At 39.1% G+C, this 19,123-nt stretch overlaps 1 protein-coding gene across 2 annotated transcripts in view; it reads left to right on the forward strand.

The window, feature by feature from the left end:
- Positions 1 to 19,123, forward strand: part of Lmbr1 (limb development membrane protein 1) — a 119,494-nt gene that overhangs the window by 47,678 nt on the left and 52,693 nt on the right. For both annotated transcript variants that reach the window (XM_075954950.1, XM_075954951.1), the window contains 2 exons: positions 17,883 to 18,009; positions 18,639 to 18,707. In XM_075954950.1, coding sequence (XP_075811065.1) covers positions 17,883 to 18,009; positions 18,639 to 18,707 — 196 coding nt within the window. The remainder of the gene's footprint in view (positions 1 to 17,882; positions 18,010 to 18,638; positions 18,708 to 19,123) is intronic.

Consider the following 19,123-nt stretch of genomic DNA (forward strand, 5'->3'; position numbering starts at 1 on the left):
GTAGCCTTTCTTCTGTCTTCTTACACTGGGGTGAGTTGCTGTTTTATGAGGGCCATCTCCTCACTGTTTCTTTTATGAATTCTCAAGTCTAAGAGAACATAGTTTTAGAAAGTGTTTTTCTTTCTTTCTTTCTTTCTTTCTTTCTTTCTTTCTTTCTTTCTTTCTTTCTTTCTTTTTTCTTTTTCTTCCTATAAGAAGGCTGCTTTTATCTGAGGGATCTAACTTCTTCCTGCAGTGACTGTTTTGCAGTCACTCACTTGCATTGCCTCTGGCATTGATTGGGTCACATGTGTTTGAACTGATTCTGAGCTTGGACCTTAATACAACTCTGATAGAAATGTCCATGTTGAATTTGTTGTGACCTCAGACATTCATTGGTATGAGAGAGTCATTGGGGTCTTAGGGATTGGAATCATCTTGGGGCAGACCACACTGCTGTGACTATTGCCTTTGGTCAGTGGTACAGTGTTTTCTTCTTCTCCTGCTTAGAAAAGACAGCTTGGTTATTGGCAGTAACTCCAGGTGATGTTTCCTGGTTTATAATGAACTCCAGAGGTTAACACACTGACTAGTGTTGAGATGAGAGGAGTGTATCTGATTTATTTTGTATGTTACCATTATCTTCTGAATTAAAACCTTATAAAGACAAAATTAACTTAAAGTGAAGAAAAGATCTCACTATAGGATTGTTTTGTAAGTATAATGTAAATATAATGACAGATTAATTCATAAGCCCAGGACTTTTCTGGTAGCAGATTTATATTGCCCTTTAATGCCTATCTTTGATTAGAAGTCCTGGCATAAAACTTAACATAACGACAGCAACATCCTGACCAATTATCCAAACCATCCAGCCATCCTAGAGTGTCCAGAACCTCACACATGATCTGTAGGATTAAGAGGTTAGCTCCTGTAACTTCAAACAAAGTGCTTTCATAATAAAAGTAAAACGCACAAAATCTGAGGTCACTTCCTCTCTTAATTAGTTGCACTGGCCAGGTGGAGGCGAAGCTCTCTGTGCTGGGCTCAGGCTGTCCATAAAGCCAAGCAACATGACAGCACAATAGAGGAGGAACAAAGATCGTTTTAATATGTTTCTATCCTGTGTCACAGTTTGAGATTGCCCTGGTTTATGTCGCTTTTGGCAAACTTACATAAAAGTGACCTTGTACTGTATTTTATGACCAGATGACTTTTCCCCTCAGTGGCTAATTTGTCTCAGGCCTCCATCTTAAAGAGAAGTGAGTAGGAAGCCAGCCTGGGACTCCGTGAGCTTTCATTGCATTCTTTCATTATTTTTGCTCGTTTTTTTGCCACTGATGATCCATAAATTGTTGGAAATGAGCGATTAAGGAAGTGCTGCTTAGTGTTAGTGGCAAATGCGCATACTCAGCCTGGTTCTGCTGGGTGAGAGGAAATCATAGACAAGAGGAAGGCTCCTGCTGGGAACCTTGCAAGGAAATTTGACTTGGGCATGTTTTGATCTTGGCGTTTATTACAGAAAATGAAGTCATATCTCACTAACTGTTGCTATGTGTTAATTTGATTCTCCCAACACCTGCAAGAAAAAGATGTAGTCATGTATTAATCAGAACTCTTTGCCTTCCCCCACTAGGGAGCACTGGTTTCTTCCCAGAAATAGTAAGGACAGGATCGGCTGTTTTCAAAACAGAGGAGCACTGTTCTGGGGTGGCAGTGCCAGTCTCTTGAGCTTTCCATATCTGAAGGTGCACACAGGAACTCAGAGGAAGTCATTGTGAGGAAAATAATAAGGCATTTAATTATAACAATTGTTCAGATTTATAAAGACTTTGACTTAAAATTCATTTAGCTCCTAACATTGCGTTGCCACTGTTCTTTGTACCCTTGCCTGTGTGAAGGAGCTAATTATGTCTTTAGCTACAGTGTCTAGTTTTGTTGATGACATTGTTTTCTTAACACCACTCAGCTCTCAGGAATTATAGTGCTTCGATTTCTTTAATTTTTCTCTGCATCTATAAAAAAATAAGGGATTCCTACATTTAAGGGTCGATTCTCTTTATTTGAATAAAAGTAGGTTTCCGGACTCAAGTCCAGACTCTCCTTATCTACTATGCCTCAGACGTATTTCTCAGTCTTTCTGTGAAGCTTGCTGCTCTCTCCTGTGTTAGTAACATACCCAAGATGTGCTGGGAGCACAGTTATATACTCAGTGCTCACATGTGTCTAGTATGTGGAGTTGCTAATGAGACATCAGGGTTGTGTATTGTGTATGGGGTTACTTTTTACATCACAGCACAATATGAAGGTGCATTGTGTTGAGTCAGAGAGGCACACAGCTGTAATTCCAGCACTGCAGCTAACACAGGATTACAAGTACTAGCTTAGCTTGGCATAAAAGGTATGAAGATGAGGCCAGGTTTAAAAAAAAGTTACATTGTATTGTCATGGGGCCCTTTTGTTTGTCTGTCTCTTGAGTTATGTGTTTTACTTAGAAAAGTGCAGGTTGTGCTGCTTTCATAGGGAACCAAACCTTAAACTTTATTTTATAGGATGATTAAATTAACTAATGCCTCAGAGTGTCTCATAGTTCAGCCCTCTGTTAAATGAAGAGAAGAGCCCTGTTAGGGAAGAAATAAAAAGCTACCAGCTTCACATTTGAAAGTAATATGCTTTTAATTACCGCAGTCCCAATCTTTATATTCAGAAAACAATTTTATAGAAATAATCATTGCTAAATAGAAGTTTCCCCCTATTTTTCGGGGGGGGGATAAAAAACTTTACTTTTGGGTTAAAATGAATTTTATTTGAGTTAGATGTCAGATTTAATGCTGCTGGAGACTTCTTAGTTACAGGACCCTAGATAGTGCTCACCATGTACCACACAGCTTAAGTTGTAGATCTTGTGTCTATTTGGCATTTAAGCTCATATTTACTTGTCTATAAAATGATTTTTCAGTGTGTTGCTCTGGTAATAATTTGCAAAGTCTATGAAACGTTTGGCAGTGTCTCTCTGAATCTACACAGCTGAAATCGGCTGGCTGAAACGTGGTGCGGCGTATTAATTGACAGCCCGTTGATGGAGCTTGTAGACCAAGGATAGAAGTGTAAGTGATGGCCAGCTTAGTTTAAGTGGTGTTTCAGGTTGTGGTGAACTACTCTAGTCACTGACAGCGATAGTACTTCAGACAGACTGCTGTGCACACCTTCAATTAAAGAGAAGAAAAATTCTAGTCTTAGGGAGATACAGGGGAGATGAATTTTAAGGAGCAGACATGTAAATGCATCTTTTTAGTGGGTGAAATGAGATCTTTAGGCAAAAATTGAAAAAGGGGGTATATTTATGATTAAAACATTAAAATAAATATATTAAAATGATCACTTTTGTGAAAACAGTTCCCATTTTTTTCTTGGTTATTTTGTAACAGTGGGTTTAAATATTTATACTTTTTAAATTCTAACTGGGATTAGCTGCTAATGTTTTCATTATATAATAATGAGTCTTAAATTCTCTAAGCAGCTGATTTGGTCATAGATTTATGAAAGGCTTACATTTAAAAAAGAATTATTCTGTTTTATGTGTATGAGTGTTTTACTTGCATGTTTGTTTGTGTATGTATCACATGTGTGCCCAGTGCCCAAAGAAGCCAGAAGAAGGTGCCATATGCTCTGGAACTAATGTTAGGAATGATTGTGACCAACCATGTGGCTGCTGGGAACCAAATCAGGGTCCTCTGCAAGAGCTGCAATTGCTTTCAATAGCTGAGAATCTCTCGAGACCCTAAGGCCTACATTTTTAAAACTTCTTTGAGGTATCAGAATTATTGTGGTGTAGGAGGGTCTTCTGTCTATGTGTTACTTTCATTGGTTAAATAAAGAGACTGCCTTGGCTTTTTGATAGGGCAGAAAATTAGGTGGGCAGAGTAGACAGAACAGAATTCTGGGAGGAAGAAAGCAGAGGCAGGGAGAGCCGCCATGGAGCCAGCCACCAGGTCAGACATGCTGAATCTTTCCCCATAAGCCACGACCATGTGGTGACATACAGATTGTTAGAAATGGGTTGAATCAAGATGTGAGAGTTGGCCAATAAGAAATTAGAGCTAATGGCCAGGCAGTAGTTTAATTAATACAATTTCCATGTGGTTATTTCGGGTATAAGCTAGCCAGGCAGCTGGGACACAGCCCGACGCCGCCCCTCAATACAACATTATTGGCTGAATAATTTCTATTCTTTTTAAAACACATGTAATTTATGTCATATTTTTAGTATAAGGTTTTATTTAGTTAGTTTTGGGTGGGGTCACAGGGTCTCTCTATGTAGTCCTGGCTGTCCTAGAACTTGCTCTGTAGACCAGGTTGGTCTCAAACTCACAGAGATCTGCCTGCCTCTACCTCCTATGTGTTGGGTTTGTTTATTCTGTGTTAGGAAAAACTGATGAAAGGCTGCTTTATTCTGTCGTGGTAAGAATGTATTGCAGTAGGTGACGTATGATACCTTGACTGCGGAGAGGAGTTTTCTTTCTTCCACTCTCTTGGTTCACCTTCCTGGGAGTCCAACTACCATATGTTTTTTTTCTGAACATCCCTCTTCCCATACAAAATGTCTTCTAGTTTTGTTTTCTTTTTTCTCTTTTGTTTTTTTTTTCAAGACAGGGTTTCTCTGTGTAGCTTTGGATCATTGTCCTGGAACCCACTCTGTAGACAAGGCTGGCCTTGAACTCACAGAAATCCACCACCTGCCTCTGCTACTACTGGTTAGTTTTGTTTTTCTTAAAGATACAGTTGCTTATATAACTAGCTCCCATGAAATTTTTGATGGCCTCTAATAGCTAACAAATTTGTTAACTTACATGAATTACATACAGAATACTCTGAAAGCTTTACTCCATTTGTTAAAATTTTATTAAATTTATTTATATTTTAGTGTGTGTGTGTGTGTGTATCCTTGGTGCCCACAGAAGACAGAAGAGGATAGTGGATCCTTTTGAACTAGAGTTACAGGAGATTGTGAGCTGCTGTATAGAAGCCAGGAACCAAACCCAGGTCCTTGGCAAGGGCAGCAAGAGCTTTTAGCTGCTGAGTCATCTTTCCAGGCCTCCATCTGTCTTTTAATACCTGCTCATCCTCTGCTGTTCTCGTTGAACTTGTTCCCACCTGGAACCTGCTTATTGTTTCCTTTTCCAAGGTTGGAATCTAAGTGCATATGCTGTTGTTTTTGTCTATAAATTGTCTCTCTCTGCCTTACCTTCCAACATCCTGTTCTTGACTGATTCCTCCAGGTTTTCCTAATGTTCTGTAGTGACTTTCTTGTGACTTTCAGGTTCTCCCACAGTAGGGTTGTATTGTGATTGTTTGCTGACGTGCTTTTGACAGAAATACTTGGGACACTGGACAGAGTCCTTGTGCGGGAAAACGAGGCATGAAAGCTGAATATTCTTGTTCCCCGAATTTATGAGCAGACCCAGGAATGCGCCATAATCCCTATGTGTGGAGTGTCTTTCATGATTGGTTAAAGGAGGTTAACTAGCTGATGCCGTAATTAATATGACTGAGTAAAAAAAAATGTAATTCTGTAACAAGCATTGTGTATTATTAAGCGTGTAGTTCTCAAGAAGGCAAAAAACAAACTCTGGGTTTGGAGAAAAAAAAAGGAAGACCAAAACCCTGAGAGTAAATGAGCATGTGATCCCACTCCTCCTGGTCAGGGGAAGGAGCTGGTGGTGACTGTCAGCTCTGATGTGAGTCCACTGTGAGTGGAGGACGGGGCAGAATTCCTCCTCGTGAGAAGTTCTCAGCCACAGGGCAAATCGATTTGTGTATGCCCTGCCACTGACAAAAGGATATCTCTTCTGAGACTTTGTTTATCCACCTTTATCTCCCAAGAATTTGGGGTTCAGTATTATATCTGTTATTAGAAAACCCCCAGTCAAGAAACTAGCATAAAAATTACTGAAAAATATTAAAAATCACTCATCACTTATTCTAATATATTAACTGAACATAACATATTAACTGAATATAACATATTAACTGAACATATAATACTTTTAAATGTGTGTTGGTCAACCGTGGTTTATATAATACACATTTAAGGCAGGTTTTAGCAAGTTTATTTGATATAATTTAAAATTCATGCTATACGATGCATTTAACTTGGTCCTGCTTATGACATGTGTTGTCTACTGTCCCTTAAATTAATTGTGCGAGAAAACTCAGGACTTGACAATAAGCAACACATAATCAAACTAAACAGAGTATTTTCTCTGGTCTTTCTGCATCTTTATTCTTAGCTTCTCTCTTGGTGATTGGATAGTTGATTTAGCTCTTACGGTTTATCATCCTTTCAAAGCAGGTGTGTATTCTAGTTCAGTTACTCGCTTTTCCCATGAGCTTTTGTGAGGATCTAACATTTATATTTATTTTAGATAACGCTGTAGAGTGATTTAAAAAGGCAAGTTAAAAATTTTATCTATATTTCTATATAGTTTATTCTAGAAAAATTTACACACATATTATTTCTTAATATTAAATTCTTGTTCATGGTCAGATGTCATATTTTGGCACTTTTGGATCATAAGCTTTACACGGCAATATCACTCCTATCCATTATTTCTTAATATTAAATTATTGTTCATGGTTAGACACATTTTAGGACTGTTGGATCAAGAGCATCAGGAATCATCACTAACACTTTTTTTTTTATTTTAGTCTGTGTTTTCCTGGCATTTCCCCACAATTTTGTTCTCTACTTTTTGTCTTTTAGGGTTTGTTTCACAGTGAGATGCAGTTCATACTGTGGACTGCTCACCAAATGCTGTGGACAGGGCTGAGAAAGACAGACTGATGGGTTGTATGCTGCGTCTTTCTTCCCTTTCAGTGTGTATCTTGTCATCCTGAGCCTGCATCTCTGATTCCTTTTGAGTTCTTGCTCGGAGCGCTGTTGCCCTTTATCTAGGACATGGCAGTCATATAATTCCTAGCTAACGTTTGTGACTGTCCTTATTTCTGGCTTGGAAGAGATTCATGTTCCCTATTTGAAACTGCTCAGATTTCTTCTTCAAAGATGGGCACAGTGTTTTTCCTCCTCTTTACCTTTTTTTTTTCCTGCTTTGGCCTCTCATGACCTTACTACCCACTTTAAGAAAGGCAATTTTAAATCCACTCAAGGGATTCACACTATAGTACAAGTTCTTCCTGAGTACACGTGGGCTTCAGAGTCTTCGTGTTTACTTCCCCAGGGTTTGGCTTGCTTGGACACTCACAGGGCTGATGGTTTTGGCTAATTATCCTGTGCATGTTGACAACTGTTTGTTTTCATTAATATTTTATACTTTTAGACAAAATCTTACTATATAGCCTTGACTTTTCTCAAATTCACAATTCTGCTTCAGCCTTCCAAGTTTTAGAATTATAGGCTTGAGCCACCATACCTGAGAATATTTAGCATAAATATTTTATTGAAAGCCAACTAACACTAAATTGTGTTTCATGCCATTTATTGTATTTGTGTTATTGTATATTGGTAATTAGTGTGAGAATATATTATTTACCTTCACCACTATGGTAGTTTGAATAAGAATGGTCTCCATGGTCAAGATCATGATTGGGGAACCCACGAAGACAGCTGACCCAAGCTTGTGGGAGCTCACAAACTCTAGAGTGACAGCTAGGAGCCTGGATGAGACTGACCTAGGCCCTCTGCATGTGAAGACAGTTGTATAGCTTGGTCTGTTTTGAGACCCTTAGCATTGGGACCATTATCTGTTCCTGGTGCATGAACTGGCTTTTTGGAACCTATTCCCTATGGTGGTATGCCTTGCTTGGCCTTAATGCAGGGTAAGAGGAGGTTGGTCCTGCTTCAAATTGATATGCCATGCTTTGTTGACTCCTATGGGAGGTCTTACCCTTTCTGAGGAGTGGATGGGGGCGGTAGAAAGGAGGTGGTGGGAAGGCAATGGGAGGAGAAGAAGGAGGGGAAACTGGCTGGTATATAAAATAAATAAAAAAATTAATGAAAAAAAGAATGATTCCCCCATAGAATCATATATTTGAATGCTATGCCATCGGGGAGTGGCACTACTTGAGAAGGATTAGGAGGTGTGGCCTTGTTGGAGAAAGTGTGATACTGGAGATGGGCTTTGAGGTTTCAAAAGCCCAAGCCAGACCCAGTGTTGTTCTTTTTATGCTCTGAGTCTCCGTAAATAGAACTCTCAGTTATTCCTTAGCACCATGTGGACCTGTATGCTGCCATGCTTTCTGCCATTATAATAATGGATTAAACCTCTGAAACTTTATTAAATACTTTGTCTTGCAAGAGTTGCTTGGTCATGGTATCACTTCACAGTAATAAAACATTGACTGAGATACCCACTTAAACTTATTTTGTATACACAAATTTTCTGGTGCCAGATAAAAAAATTGCTCAAGGACAGTTAATTGAGAATAGTGTATGTGACTTGTATGGTAGAGACAAAGTTGATGCCTGCCCTGTGTGATGCACAATCCTGAACATTTCATTTTGTTGTCCTCTGGGATTTTTCTCCCGGCTTCTATCTGTTAGCACATTGTCTATAGATTTCTGATGAATGTCTGTGTGTAACTGCTTCACATTTTCCTTTGACCTTGATTTAGTGAAAAATAAACTCAGATGTGGCTAAAGGGTATGAGGACCAGAATGGTCAGTGGCGGAGTGTTGAAAAGCAAGACCAGTAATAGCCACCAAAGGATTCAGGAAGGGATATGGATCCTAATGTTGTGAGAACATGACAAGGTAGCCTGTACAGAGGACCAAACCCTATTCACCAGATCTACCACCATTAGAGACAGGAGATAAGAAAAGAGTAAACCTGAGAATCAGAACTTCATTGACATTTTTTCTTACCCTGATCAGAATACTATAGGCAGAGATTTCCTTTCCTGACTGCCTGCTTCCAAATAACCAGCAGCTGCTTCCCAAATAACTGACCCAGAGACTTAATATAAATTATAAATGCTTAGCCAATAGCTCAGGCTTGTTACTACTTAAGTCTTATATTTTAATTAACTCATATTTCTTATCTATGCTTTGCCATAGGCTCATGGCTTGTTACCTCATTTTCTTCCTCCCCCCTTTAAATTGTCTTTATTGAGCTTTATTTTTTCTCCATTCCCTTCTCTTTCTCCCCCCCCCCCCGCCCTCTCTCATGGTCCCCATGCTCCCAATTTACTTAGGAGATCTTGTCTTTTTCTACTTCCGATATAGATTAGATCCATTTATGTCTCTTTTTTTATTATTTTTTTATTTTTTATTTTTTTGGTTTTTCGAGACAGGGTTTCTCTGTGGCTTTGGAGCCTGTCCTGGAACTAGCTCTGTAGACCAGGCTGGTCTCGAATTCACAGAAATCCGCCTGCCTCTGCCTCCCGAGTGCTGGGATTAAAGGCGTGCGCTACCGGGTCCTCTTTGTTGTTTATGTTCTCTGGGATTATGAATTGTAGTCTATTTTTTTGCTTTATGTTTAAAAGCCACTTATGATTGAGTACATATGATATTTGTCTTTCTGGGCCTGGGTTACATCATTCAATATGACGTTTTCTAGAGACATCCATTTGCTCACAAATTTCAAGATGTCATTATTTTTTCCGTTGTGTAAATGTACCACATTTTCCTTATCCATTCTTCAGTCGAGGGGCATTTATGTTACCTCATTTTCTACAAATCCTACTTCCTTGGCTGTTTGGTGTCTCCCCCGACTCCATCATTTTTCTTCCCATCCTTCTAGTTTGGTTGTTCCGCCTATAATTCCTGCCTGACTAGTGGCCAATAAGCTTTTTTATTAAACCCATCTGAGTCACAAATCTCTACAGTGTACAAAAGGATTATATTCCATATCAGAACACATATCATTAAGAGAAAAAAGTAACAAATGCTGTCAAGAATTAGAGGAAAGGGGAACACATATACCCTACTGGTGAGAATATGGTCAGGTTAGCCATTCTGAAAATTAATATGGAATGTCTTTTAAAAAACCTAAAAATGGAATATCAAACTATTATATGATCTAACCATACTTCTCCTGGGAACTTAAAGGTTTTAGGTTACTGTGACATGTAATTTTAATTGTAAAGTTGACTGGATTTAGAATCACCATGGAGACATACTTCTGGGTGTGTGTGCCTTTGAGGATATTTGTAGAAAGATCTTTTTTTTAACTTTATTCCATTTATTTATTTATTTATTATTCATTTTTATATTTCAATTACAGTTCTCCCTCCCTCTCTTCCTATTCCTCCATTGCCTTCTCCCATCTCACCCATCCACTCCTATCAAGGGTAAGGCTTCTCATGGGGAGTCAACAAAACCTGGCACATTAAGTTTAGACGGGACCAAACCCCTCCCCACTTGCAGAAAGTCTTAACTGAAGAGGGAAGACGTACCTTGAATGTGGATGGCATGTCTCACGGGCATGTCTCATCTCTGTTAGCTTCCTGACTTCAGACATAATGTGACAGCTTTCCATGCTCCTACTGCCTTGCCTTCCCCACTCTGATTGCTGTATCAATTTGAACTATGAGCCTTCAAAGTGCTTCTTGTCAGGTGTTTGGTCACAGCAATAAAAAATAAGTCATACAATCAGCTCACAACAGAGATACCTGTAGGTCTGCGTTTATTGTACCAGTGGTCATATTGTTGGCTAATGGAATCAGCCCAGGTATCTGTCAGTGGATGACTGAACACATACAGACACACATACACATATGCACACATGCACACACATTGAGTTTCATTCAGTCACGAAGAATGAAATGGTATTTGCATGAAATGGATGAGAACCATCACATTGAAGTCAGGCCGAGTGAAGACAAATACACATTTTCCTCTAATATGAAAACCCTAGATCCAATCAATCAATCTGTCAGTCAATATCTATCTATCTATCTATCTATCTATCTATCTATCTATCTATCTATCTATCTATCTATCTATCTATCTGTGAATAATGTGGAAGCAGAAGCTTTGTGGGTGCTGTCTATCTGGGATCAGGAAGATTAGTGGGAAGGGGTGGGGGAGAAAAATCAGGGAATGGGGTACATGATACTTAAATATTTAAATGAAAATGGCTTTGTGAAATCTGTAACTACATACAATGAATATACACCAAGAAAAATGATGAGTTCATCAATACGAAGACAAATGAATAAAAATAAGCATTTGCGTGAAGCTGACTGTGCTGGCTAGTTTTAAAAAATGTTTTATTTATTTTTTTCATTTTACATACCAGTCAGTTACCCCTCCCTACTGTCTTCCTGCTCCCTCATACCTTCCCCTGATCCAACCCCCTATCCATTCCTTAGAAAGGGTAGGGCCTCCCATGGGGAGTCTACAAAGTCTGTCACATCAAATTGAGGCAGGACCAAGGCCCCCCCCCCCAGTATCTAGCCCGAGCAAGGTATTGTTCCATAGGGAATGGACTCCAGAAATCCAATTTATGCACTGGGGGATAAATCCTGGTCCAACTTCCAATGGCCCCACAGACTGCCCAAGCCACAGAACTGTCACCCACAGTCAGAGGGTCCAGTTTGGTCCTCTGCAGCTGTCAGGTCAGTCAGTAAACTCCTCCTAGCTTGGGTCAGCTGTCTCTGTGGGTTTCCCCACCAGAGGACCCTTTTGCTCATATAATCCCTCTTTCCTCTCTATGACTGGACTCAGCCCAGTGCTTAGCTGTTGGTCTCTGTATCTGTTTTCATCATGTACTAGATGAAGGTTCTATGATGACAATTAGGGTAGTCATCAATTTGATTACAGGAGAAGGCCAGTTCAGGCATCCTCTTCACTATTGCTAGAGTCTTAGCTGGGGGTTATTTCTGTGGATTCCTGGGAGTTTCCATAGCACCAGATTTCTTCCTAACCCTACAGGGGCTCCCTCTATCAAGATATCTTTTTCCTTGCTCTCCCTCTCAGTCCCTCCCCCAACTCAACCATTCTGTTCCTTTAAGTTCTCCTCCTCCCCTCATCTTTATTCCTCCCTTTCCACCCTGTGCTTCCAATTTACTCAGGAGGTCTTGTCTATTTCCTTTTCCCATATCTCTCTTAGTGTCCTCCTGGTGCCTAGCTTCTCAGGGGTTGTGGGTTATAACCTGGTTATTCTTTTCTTTATGTCTAATATCCCCTTAAGAGTGAGTATGTACCATGTTTGTCTTTCTGGGCCTGGGGTACCATACTCAGTTTGTTTTTTTTCTAGTTGCATCTGTTTGCCTTCAAATTTCAAGATGTCATTGTTTTTTTTTTTTACCGCTGAATAATATTCCATTGTGTAAATGTATCACATTTTCTTTACCCATTCTTCAGGTTAGGGGCATCTAGGTTGTTTCTTGGTTCTGGCTATTACAAATAATGATGCTGTGAACATAGTTGAGCACATGTGCTTGTGGTATGATATGAATGTGCATCCTTTGGGTATATGCCCAAGAGCTACCGCTGGGTCTTGAGATAGATTGATTCTCAATTTTCTGAGACTGTTATACTGATTTCCAAAGAGGCTGCGTAAGTTTGTACTCCCACCAGCAGTGGAGGAGTGTTCCTTTTACCCCACATCCTCTTCAGCATAAGCTATCATCAGTGTTTTTGATCTTGGCGTTTCTGACTGATAAAAGATGGAATCTCAACGTTGTTTTGTTTTACAATTTTCCTGATGGCTAAGGATGTTGAACAATTCCTTAAATATTTTTTAGCCATTTGAATTTCTTCTATTGAGAATTCTCTGTTTAGATCTGTACCCCATTTTTAAATTGGATTATTTGGTATTTTGATGCCTAGTTTTTTGAGTTCTTTATGTATTTTAGAGATCAGCCGTTTGTCAGATGTGGGGTTGGTGAAGATCTTTTCCCATTCTGTAGGCTGCCGTTTTGTCTCATTGACTGTGACCTTTGCCTTATAGAAGCTTCTCAGTTTCGGGAGGTTCCATTTATTAATTGTTGCTCTCAGTGTCTGTGCTATTGGTGTTATATTTAGGAAGTTATCTCCTCTGCCAGTGCAGTTAAGGCTATTTCCCTTTTTCTCTTCTGTCAGGTTCAGTGTTTGTGTTCTGTCAGGATTTACGTTGAGGTCTTTGATCCACTTGGACTTGAGTTTTGTGCATGGGAATAGCTACAGATCTATTTACTTTCTTCTACATGTTGACAATCAGTTATGCCATGTTCTGGCTAGTTTCATGTCACCTTGACACATGTTAAAGCAGCAGTTCTCAACCTGTGGGTTGTGATCCTTTGGGGGTTGAACTTTCATAGGTTGCCTGACACCATGAGAAAGCACAAATATTTACATTACAATTCATAACAGTAGCAAAATTGTAGTTATGAAGTAACAACAAAAACAGTTTTATGGTTGGGGTCACCATAACATTAGGAACTGTATTAAAGGGTTCAACACCATTAGGAAGGTTGAGAACCACTGTGTTAGAGTTCTCAAACTCTAACACTGTGTTAGGTTCCAAAAGGAGGGAACCTCAATTGAGAAAATGCCTCCATAAGATCTGGCTATAGGGCATTTTCTTAATCAGCGATTGATGGGGGAGGGACCACTCTATTGGGGGTGGTGGCATTCCTGGGCTGGTGGTCCTGGGTTCTATATGAATGGCTGAGCAAGCCATGCTGGTCAAATCAGTAGGCAGCAAGCACCCTTTCAGGGCCACTTCATCAATTCCTGCCTCCACGTCTGGCCCTGTTTGAGTTCCTGTTCTGACTTCCTTCAGTGATGGACTATGGTATGGAAGTGTAAGCCAAATAAATCCTTTCCTCCTCAACTTGTTTTGGTCATGGTGTTTTATTATAGAAATAGTAACCCTAACTAGAACACTGACACTAAGAGGTTTCAGTTGGTTACTCAAGAGTTAGTAGACAAAGAGGAGATTGTAGGGAGACTTAGTATTTTATTTAGCATTTGAGATATTCTGTGAGATAAAGGCCTGATAAGGATGTCTAGTCCTTGGTACTGTATTGATGGAAGTCCTCCTACTTTATGATTATTTTTTAAAATTCTGTCTTGGGGTTCCTCTAGATAATTCTCACTGGAGAACATTTCTATAGGACCTAGTGAGTTTAATGGGGATATACTGTAGGCCTTCATATTGTTTGTGGTTTTGTGATGTGACCTGGGTCTGTGGACTTCCTTCATTAGTTATATATCTGAGGTGAGATTCCAGGCTGATATAGAAGTTCTAGTTAGGTTACTGTTGCTATGATGATTGCACAGCTGGAGCTAGGCTTGGAAGTTTGGGGATAGCACAGACAGGGTAGGGTTTGGAGGGATATACTGGGCATGACTGTTTTAGGTGGAGATTGGGCAGGCAGGTGTTGTTCTAGAGAAACCCATTAGGCAAGGCCTTTTCATGAGCCACATGTCTGGATCTAGGCCCAAGAATGTAAAGATAGTGCAGGCAGGCTTGGTTCTTCAGGGACTTACCAGGGAAAGCCAGTATAGGTCTAGGAGTTTGGGATCCCAATCACTTTTTCTTTTTCGTGTTTTTTTTTAAAATTTTTTTCCTAATCATTTTTTATGTAAAATTTATAACTAAAGAATTATTAGCATAGAAATAGAAGAAAAAGAGCCTTTCTGGATAACCAATAGAGTATCTTGACGTGATGTAGTATACTGAGACATATCTCTTTTTCTTTTTTCGTTTTTAATATTTATTTATCATGTGTACAATATTCTATCTATGTGTATGTCTGCAGGCCAGAAGAGGGCACCAGACCTCATTCCAGATGGTTGTGAGCCACCATGTGGTTGCCGGGAATTGAACTCAGGACCTTTGGAAGAGCAGGAAATGCCCTTAACCACTGAGCCATCTCTCCAGCCCCCAACTGAGACATATCTCACACATTTGAATTATATTGAACTTTTGTAATTCAGGACTTTGATTTACATGTTAACTTCTTAGTTACCCTTTAAGTATTAATTCTTTGAGAATTTCATGCAATATGTTTTGATTATATTCACTCTATTCCTCCACCTAACTCTTCAAGTCTATCCCCCTCTCCTTCACTCTCCTGACTTTGTGTCCTTTTCTTTTCCTTTAATATTCCACTGTATGGATCTGCTTTCCATGTATTTCTGGGCGTGGGGGTATCTACTAGAGCATGGTTAATCCACCAGTAGCCATACCCTAAAGAAAACTGGCTTTCTCACTCAGAAGTCATCAGCTGCCAACAATAGCCCTTCAGCTAGGGGTGGGGGCCCATGGACCTTTCTTCCCTCTATGCTGAAATGTTAACTTGCTTGATCCTGTGCAGGCAGTCTGTGCTGCTGTGAGTTCTTGAAGTGCAGTGGTTCTGTCATGTCCAGAAGACACTTTTGCTCAGGTCTTCTGCTACCTCTGGCTCTTATAATCTTCTGCCTCCTCTTCCATGACGGTCCTTGAGCCTGGTGGTCAAGGGGAAGACAGTGTTAGAAATGTCCTATTTGTTGCTGGGTGCTCTACAGATACTTATTTTCTGAATTTGACCAGTCATGAGTTTCTGTGCTAGCAACTGTACAAAGAAACAGACCTGATGAGGTCTGAGAGTTGCATTAATCTGTGAGTATAGAGCTATGAATTTAGACAGCAGTTTGATACTATATCCACTTGTCAAAATAATATAATAGATTCACTTCTGGGATCTGTGAGCTCCCCCACCATGGGTTGTTGGTGGTATTTGAAGTATTAGACATGTGTTTCCTCCTGTGGAGGGGGCTTTAAATCCAATCAGAAAACAGTTGGTTATCCCCATAACACCCATGCCACTGTTGTATTAATGGGCCTATCTTGCCATGCTAATTTTTTTTATTGTTCACAGAGTTCACAGCAAGGGAAGACTGTTGTTGACTTTTGCCTCCTAGCAGCCATCATTGCACCTTTTATGAAAGCTAGCCAGCAGGGAGGAAGCTCTAGTTAGTACCAACTTGATTTCTCCATCATGTAACTAGTGTGTGGTGCTCTCAGTAATACGGGCTTATCATCAAGTTTTGGGGGACAACCAAGAGCAGTGACAATAATCTGCCTGGCTACTGGCCAATCAGCATTTTATTAAACCAATAAAAGTGACAAATCTTTACAGGCTACAAGACCCTCATCCCACAGCTCTGTAATAGATAATTAAAAATTAAAAACAACTTTGTTTTTTGTGGAAAAACATTACACAACATATTTTGATGTTTTTCCCTTTCACCATTTTTTTCCGGATCTTTTCCACCTCTTTACCTACTCAACTTTATGTTCTCTCTGTCCTTCAAACAAAACAGAAAACAACCAATAGCAGCAACAATAAATATCCCCACAAGAAACAAAAGAAAAAACAAAAACCAAGAAACAAAAACACAAAAATGAAATTCAAAGCAAAAAGCAAAAGAAAAATAAGATAAAAAGTTTCTCAAACAAAGCAAAATGAAACTAAAAGTTCATTAAAGTACAATTGATTCTGTTTTGTGTTAGCCAACTATTCCTGAGCACGGGGCCTTCTCTGAAGTGTAGTTGATATTTTCGTTGAGACTTCATTGGAAAAAACTGATTTTCCCTTTGCCAGAGGGTATCAATTCCATGTAGTTTCTTGGTTATGGGTGGGGCCAAAGTTAAAATCAGTTTTTATACAGAATCTTACTTTGTAACCCAGACTGGTTGTGAACTTGCCATGTATCCTAGATTGGCCTTGAACTATGTTTTTTTAGGGTATCGAAACCCTCCTGCTTCAGGCTTCTGAGTGCTGGGATTGCAGACTTGGGCAGCTATGCTCACTTTGTCTTTTGATTTCTCCTTTCTTGAAATAGCTGTTCTTTACTAGACCTAATGTGTTAAGATATGAGCCTGATTCCTTTTGGTTCAGTGGCCTTCCTTGCCGTACTTTACTTTACTCATACTTTGGATGAGCTGGCACATTTGAACAAGTGTTTAAAGCCTACTGTTGAGGGATAGGTAGGAAAAAGCTGCTTTACCCTGATATCAGCACACTGGGCTAGGGCATTTCTTTGTGCCACGACTCAGGACTGTAGATGTGATGCCTGTGTTCTTGTTCCTGTCCTGCAGCTCAGGTATTAGCAAAGATCAGGCAAAATGAAATGTGTCTGAGTCTTTGTAACTTAAACCTTTAAACTATTCTCAGTATGAAATGGAGGGATACTAGATTCCAGAGAAAGCAGGTGCACTTATAAGTTTGTTGTTAGAAGTTAGAGATATAAAGCAGGGATGTAAATCTTTGAACTAATTTACAGAAACAATCATTTGGTGACTTTCTAGGGGTAATAAAGTTTCAACTTAGCTTTGTCTAGCAGTTTCCAAGTTTACAAGTGGTCTTTTGGTCCAACTTTTTGAGGTCAGAATCTGTTTGTTTATTTTAAAAATGTGCATGATGATTCCTTATTATAGTCAAGCCTCATAAACTAGTTGTTCTCCCATTGTATATGAAAAATGAATGGAATATAGTTGGTGTTGCTGTTCATCAAGCAATTCTCCAGCTGGTCACTAGAGGACTCCAGAGGCTGCAGGATGTCGCTGGGGGCCCTTCTGCTGTCCCAGTGTCTCCAGTGTGTCAGAGAGTCTGTCATTCCTTCATTAGAACCACAGATGGAAATTCGCAATGTCCTTTCTTATGGGAAGTGCTAGGAAAGTAATAGTTAAAAATGTTTCTTCAAAATGCTGGTATGATTGATTTTTTTTTGTGCTTTAGTCCAAGTTTATTATTTTTTAAAATATAATTTTGAAAAGTCACTCTAAACATAAACCTTAAACAGTACTTTCTCTAATAAATATAGATTTATATAAAGCATAATATAAATTTATTAAAAATAAATATACATTTTCTTCCCATCCAAAGGATGGCTCTGTGCTTTCAAATAGAAGCCTAGTTGCTCATGAGGTGATACAAGTATTAAAACACTGTTGTTGTTGTGTTTCCAGGGGATCCGAGCCCGAGTTTTGGAAACTCTGGTCATGCTGCTGCTTCTTGCATTGCTGATTCTTGGGATGGTGTGGGTGGCTTCTGCCCTGATTGACAGCGATGCTGCCAGCATGGAGTCTTTATATGGTACATGATTACTGTTTTAAATTATTCCTATGATGGGCATCTGAGTTTGGGATACAATTATATGGGGTTTTAAAACTTTAAAATAATTCTTTGTGCAGTTAACTCTTTTACAGAATTTAGATATCTTTAGAGATATTTAAACAAAGCAATAAATATTCATTTTTTCAGAAGACTAAGCTGTTTTCCATCTATTTTTGTTTAATTAGTTTCTATTCTTAAAATTCCATTGAGTATTTTCTCCCTTTGAAACATTTTTTTTTCAATTTTTTTCTTCCTTCCTTTTTTTCTTTCTTTTCTTTTTCCAAGACAGGGTTTTACTGTGTAGCCCTGAGTGTCCTGAAGCTCACTCTGTAGACCAGGCTGTCCTTGAACTCACAGAGATCCAATTGCATCTGCTTCCTGAGTGCTGGGACTAAAGGCATGCATCACCACTACCACTGGCTCAAAAGGGTTGTTTCCTATTTTTTTTTTTTACTTTAGATATTTTTATTTTTAATTTAAATAAGACCATTTATGCACTCAGATAGGCAGTTAAATTTTTTTTATCACAAGTTACTATTTGTTAAGATAAAATATGAACTATTTTATTTGCTACACTTTCTTATTAAAATGCATTGATATTTTCACAGATCTCTGGGAGTTCTACTTACCGTATTTATACTCCTGCATTTCACTGATGGGATGCTTGCTGCTTCTCTGTAAGTACTCTTCCTGGTGGCACTGGCAGGACAGCGAAGTCTTGTCCCTGGAAAACTGTGGCAGTTTTCCTGATGAGATTTCTTAACAATGGAGACTGGTGTTTGAGTTGTCCTTAACTTTTCTTTTTATTATTTCAGATAAATTTTAATAGTTGAAATAATTGGGAGCTTTTCTTCCACTATGTTGGACACACACCCACCATAAAACTAACATGTTCCCCATGTATCTCCCACTCCCACCCCATGTACATGTTCTTTATATCCACTCGAGCCCACTTATAACACTGGAGTTACTTTAAATGGAGAGAGTAAAATTCTTTCTGATGACTTTGTAGTCTTTATTTCAAAATTTGTTTGGTTTTACTGAAGACATCATACTCTTCTCAGGAATAGTATAAGTTGTCAAACATAGTTCA

The sequence above is a fragment of the Microtus pennsylvanicus genome, chromosome 21 (genome assembly GCF_037038515.1).
Source record: "Microtus pennsylvanicus isolate mMicPen1 chromosome 21, mMicPen1.hap1, whole genome shotgun sequence".
NCBI lineage: Eukaryota > Metazoa > Chordata > Mammalia > Rodentia > Cricetidae > Microtus > Microtus pennsylvanicus.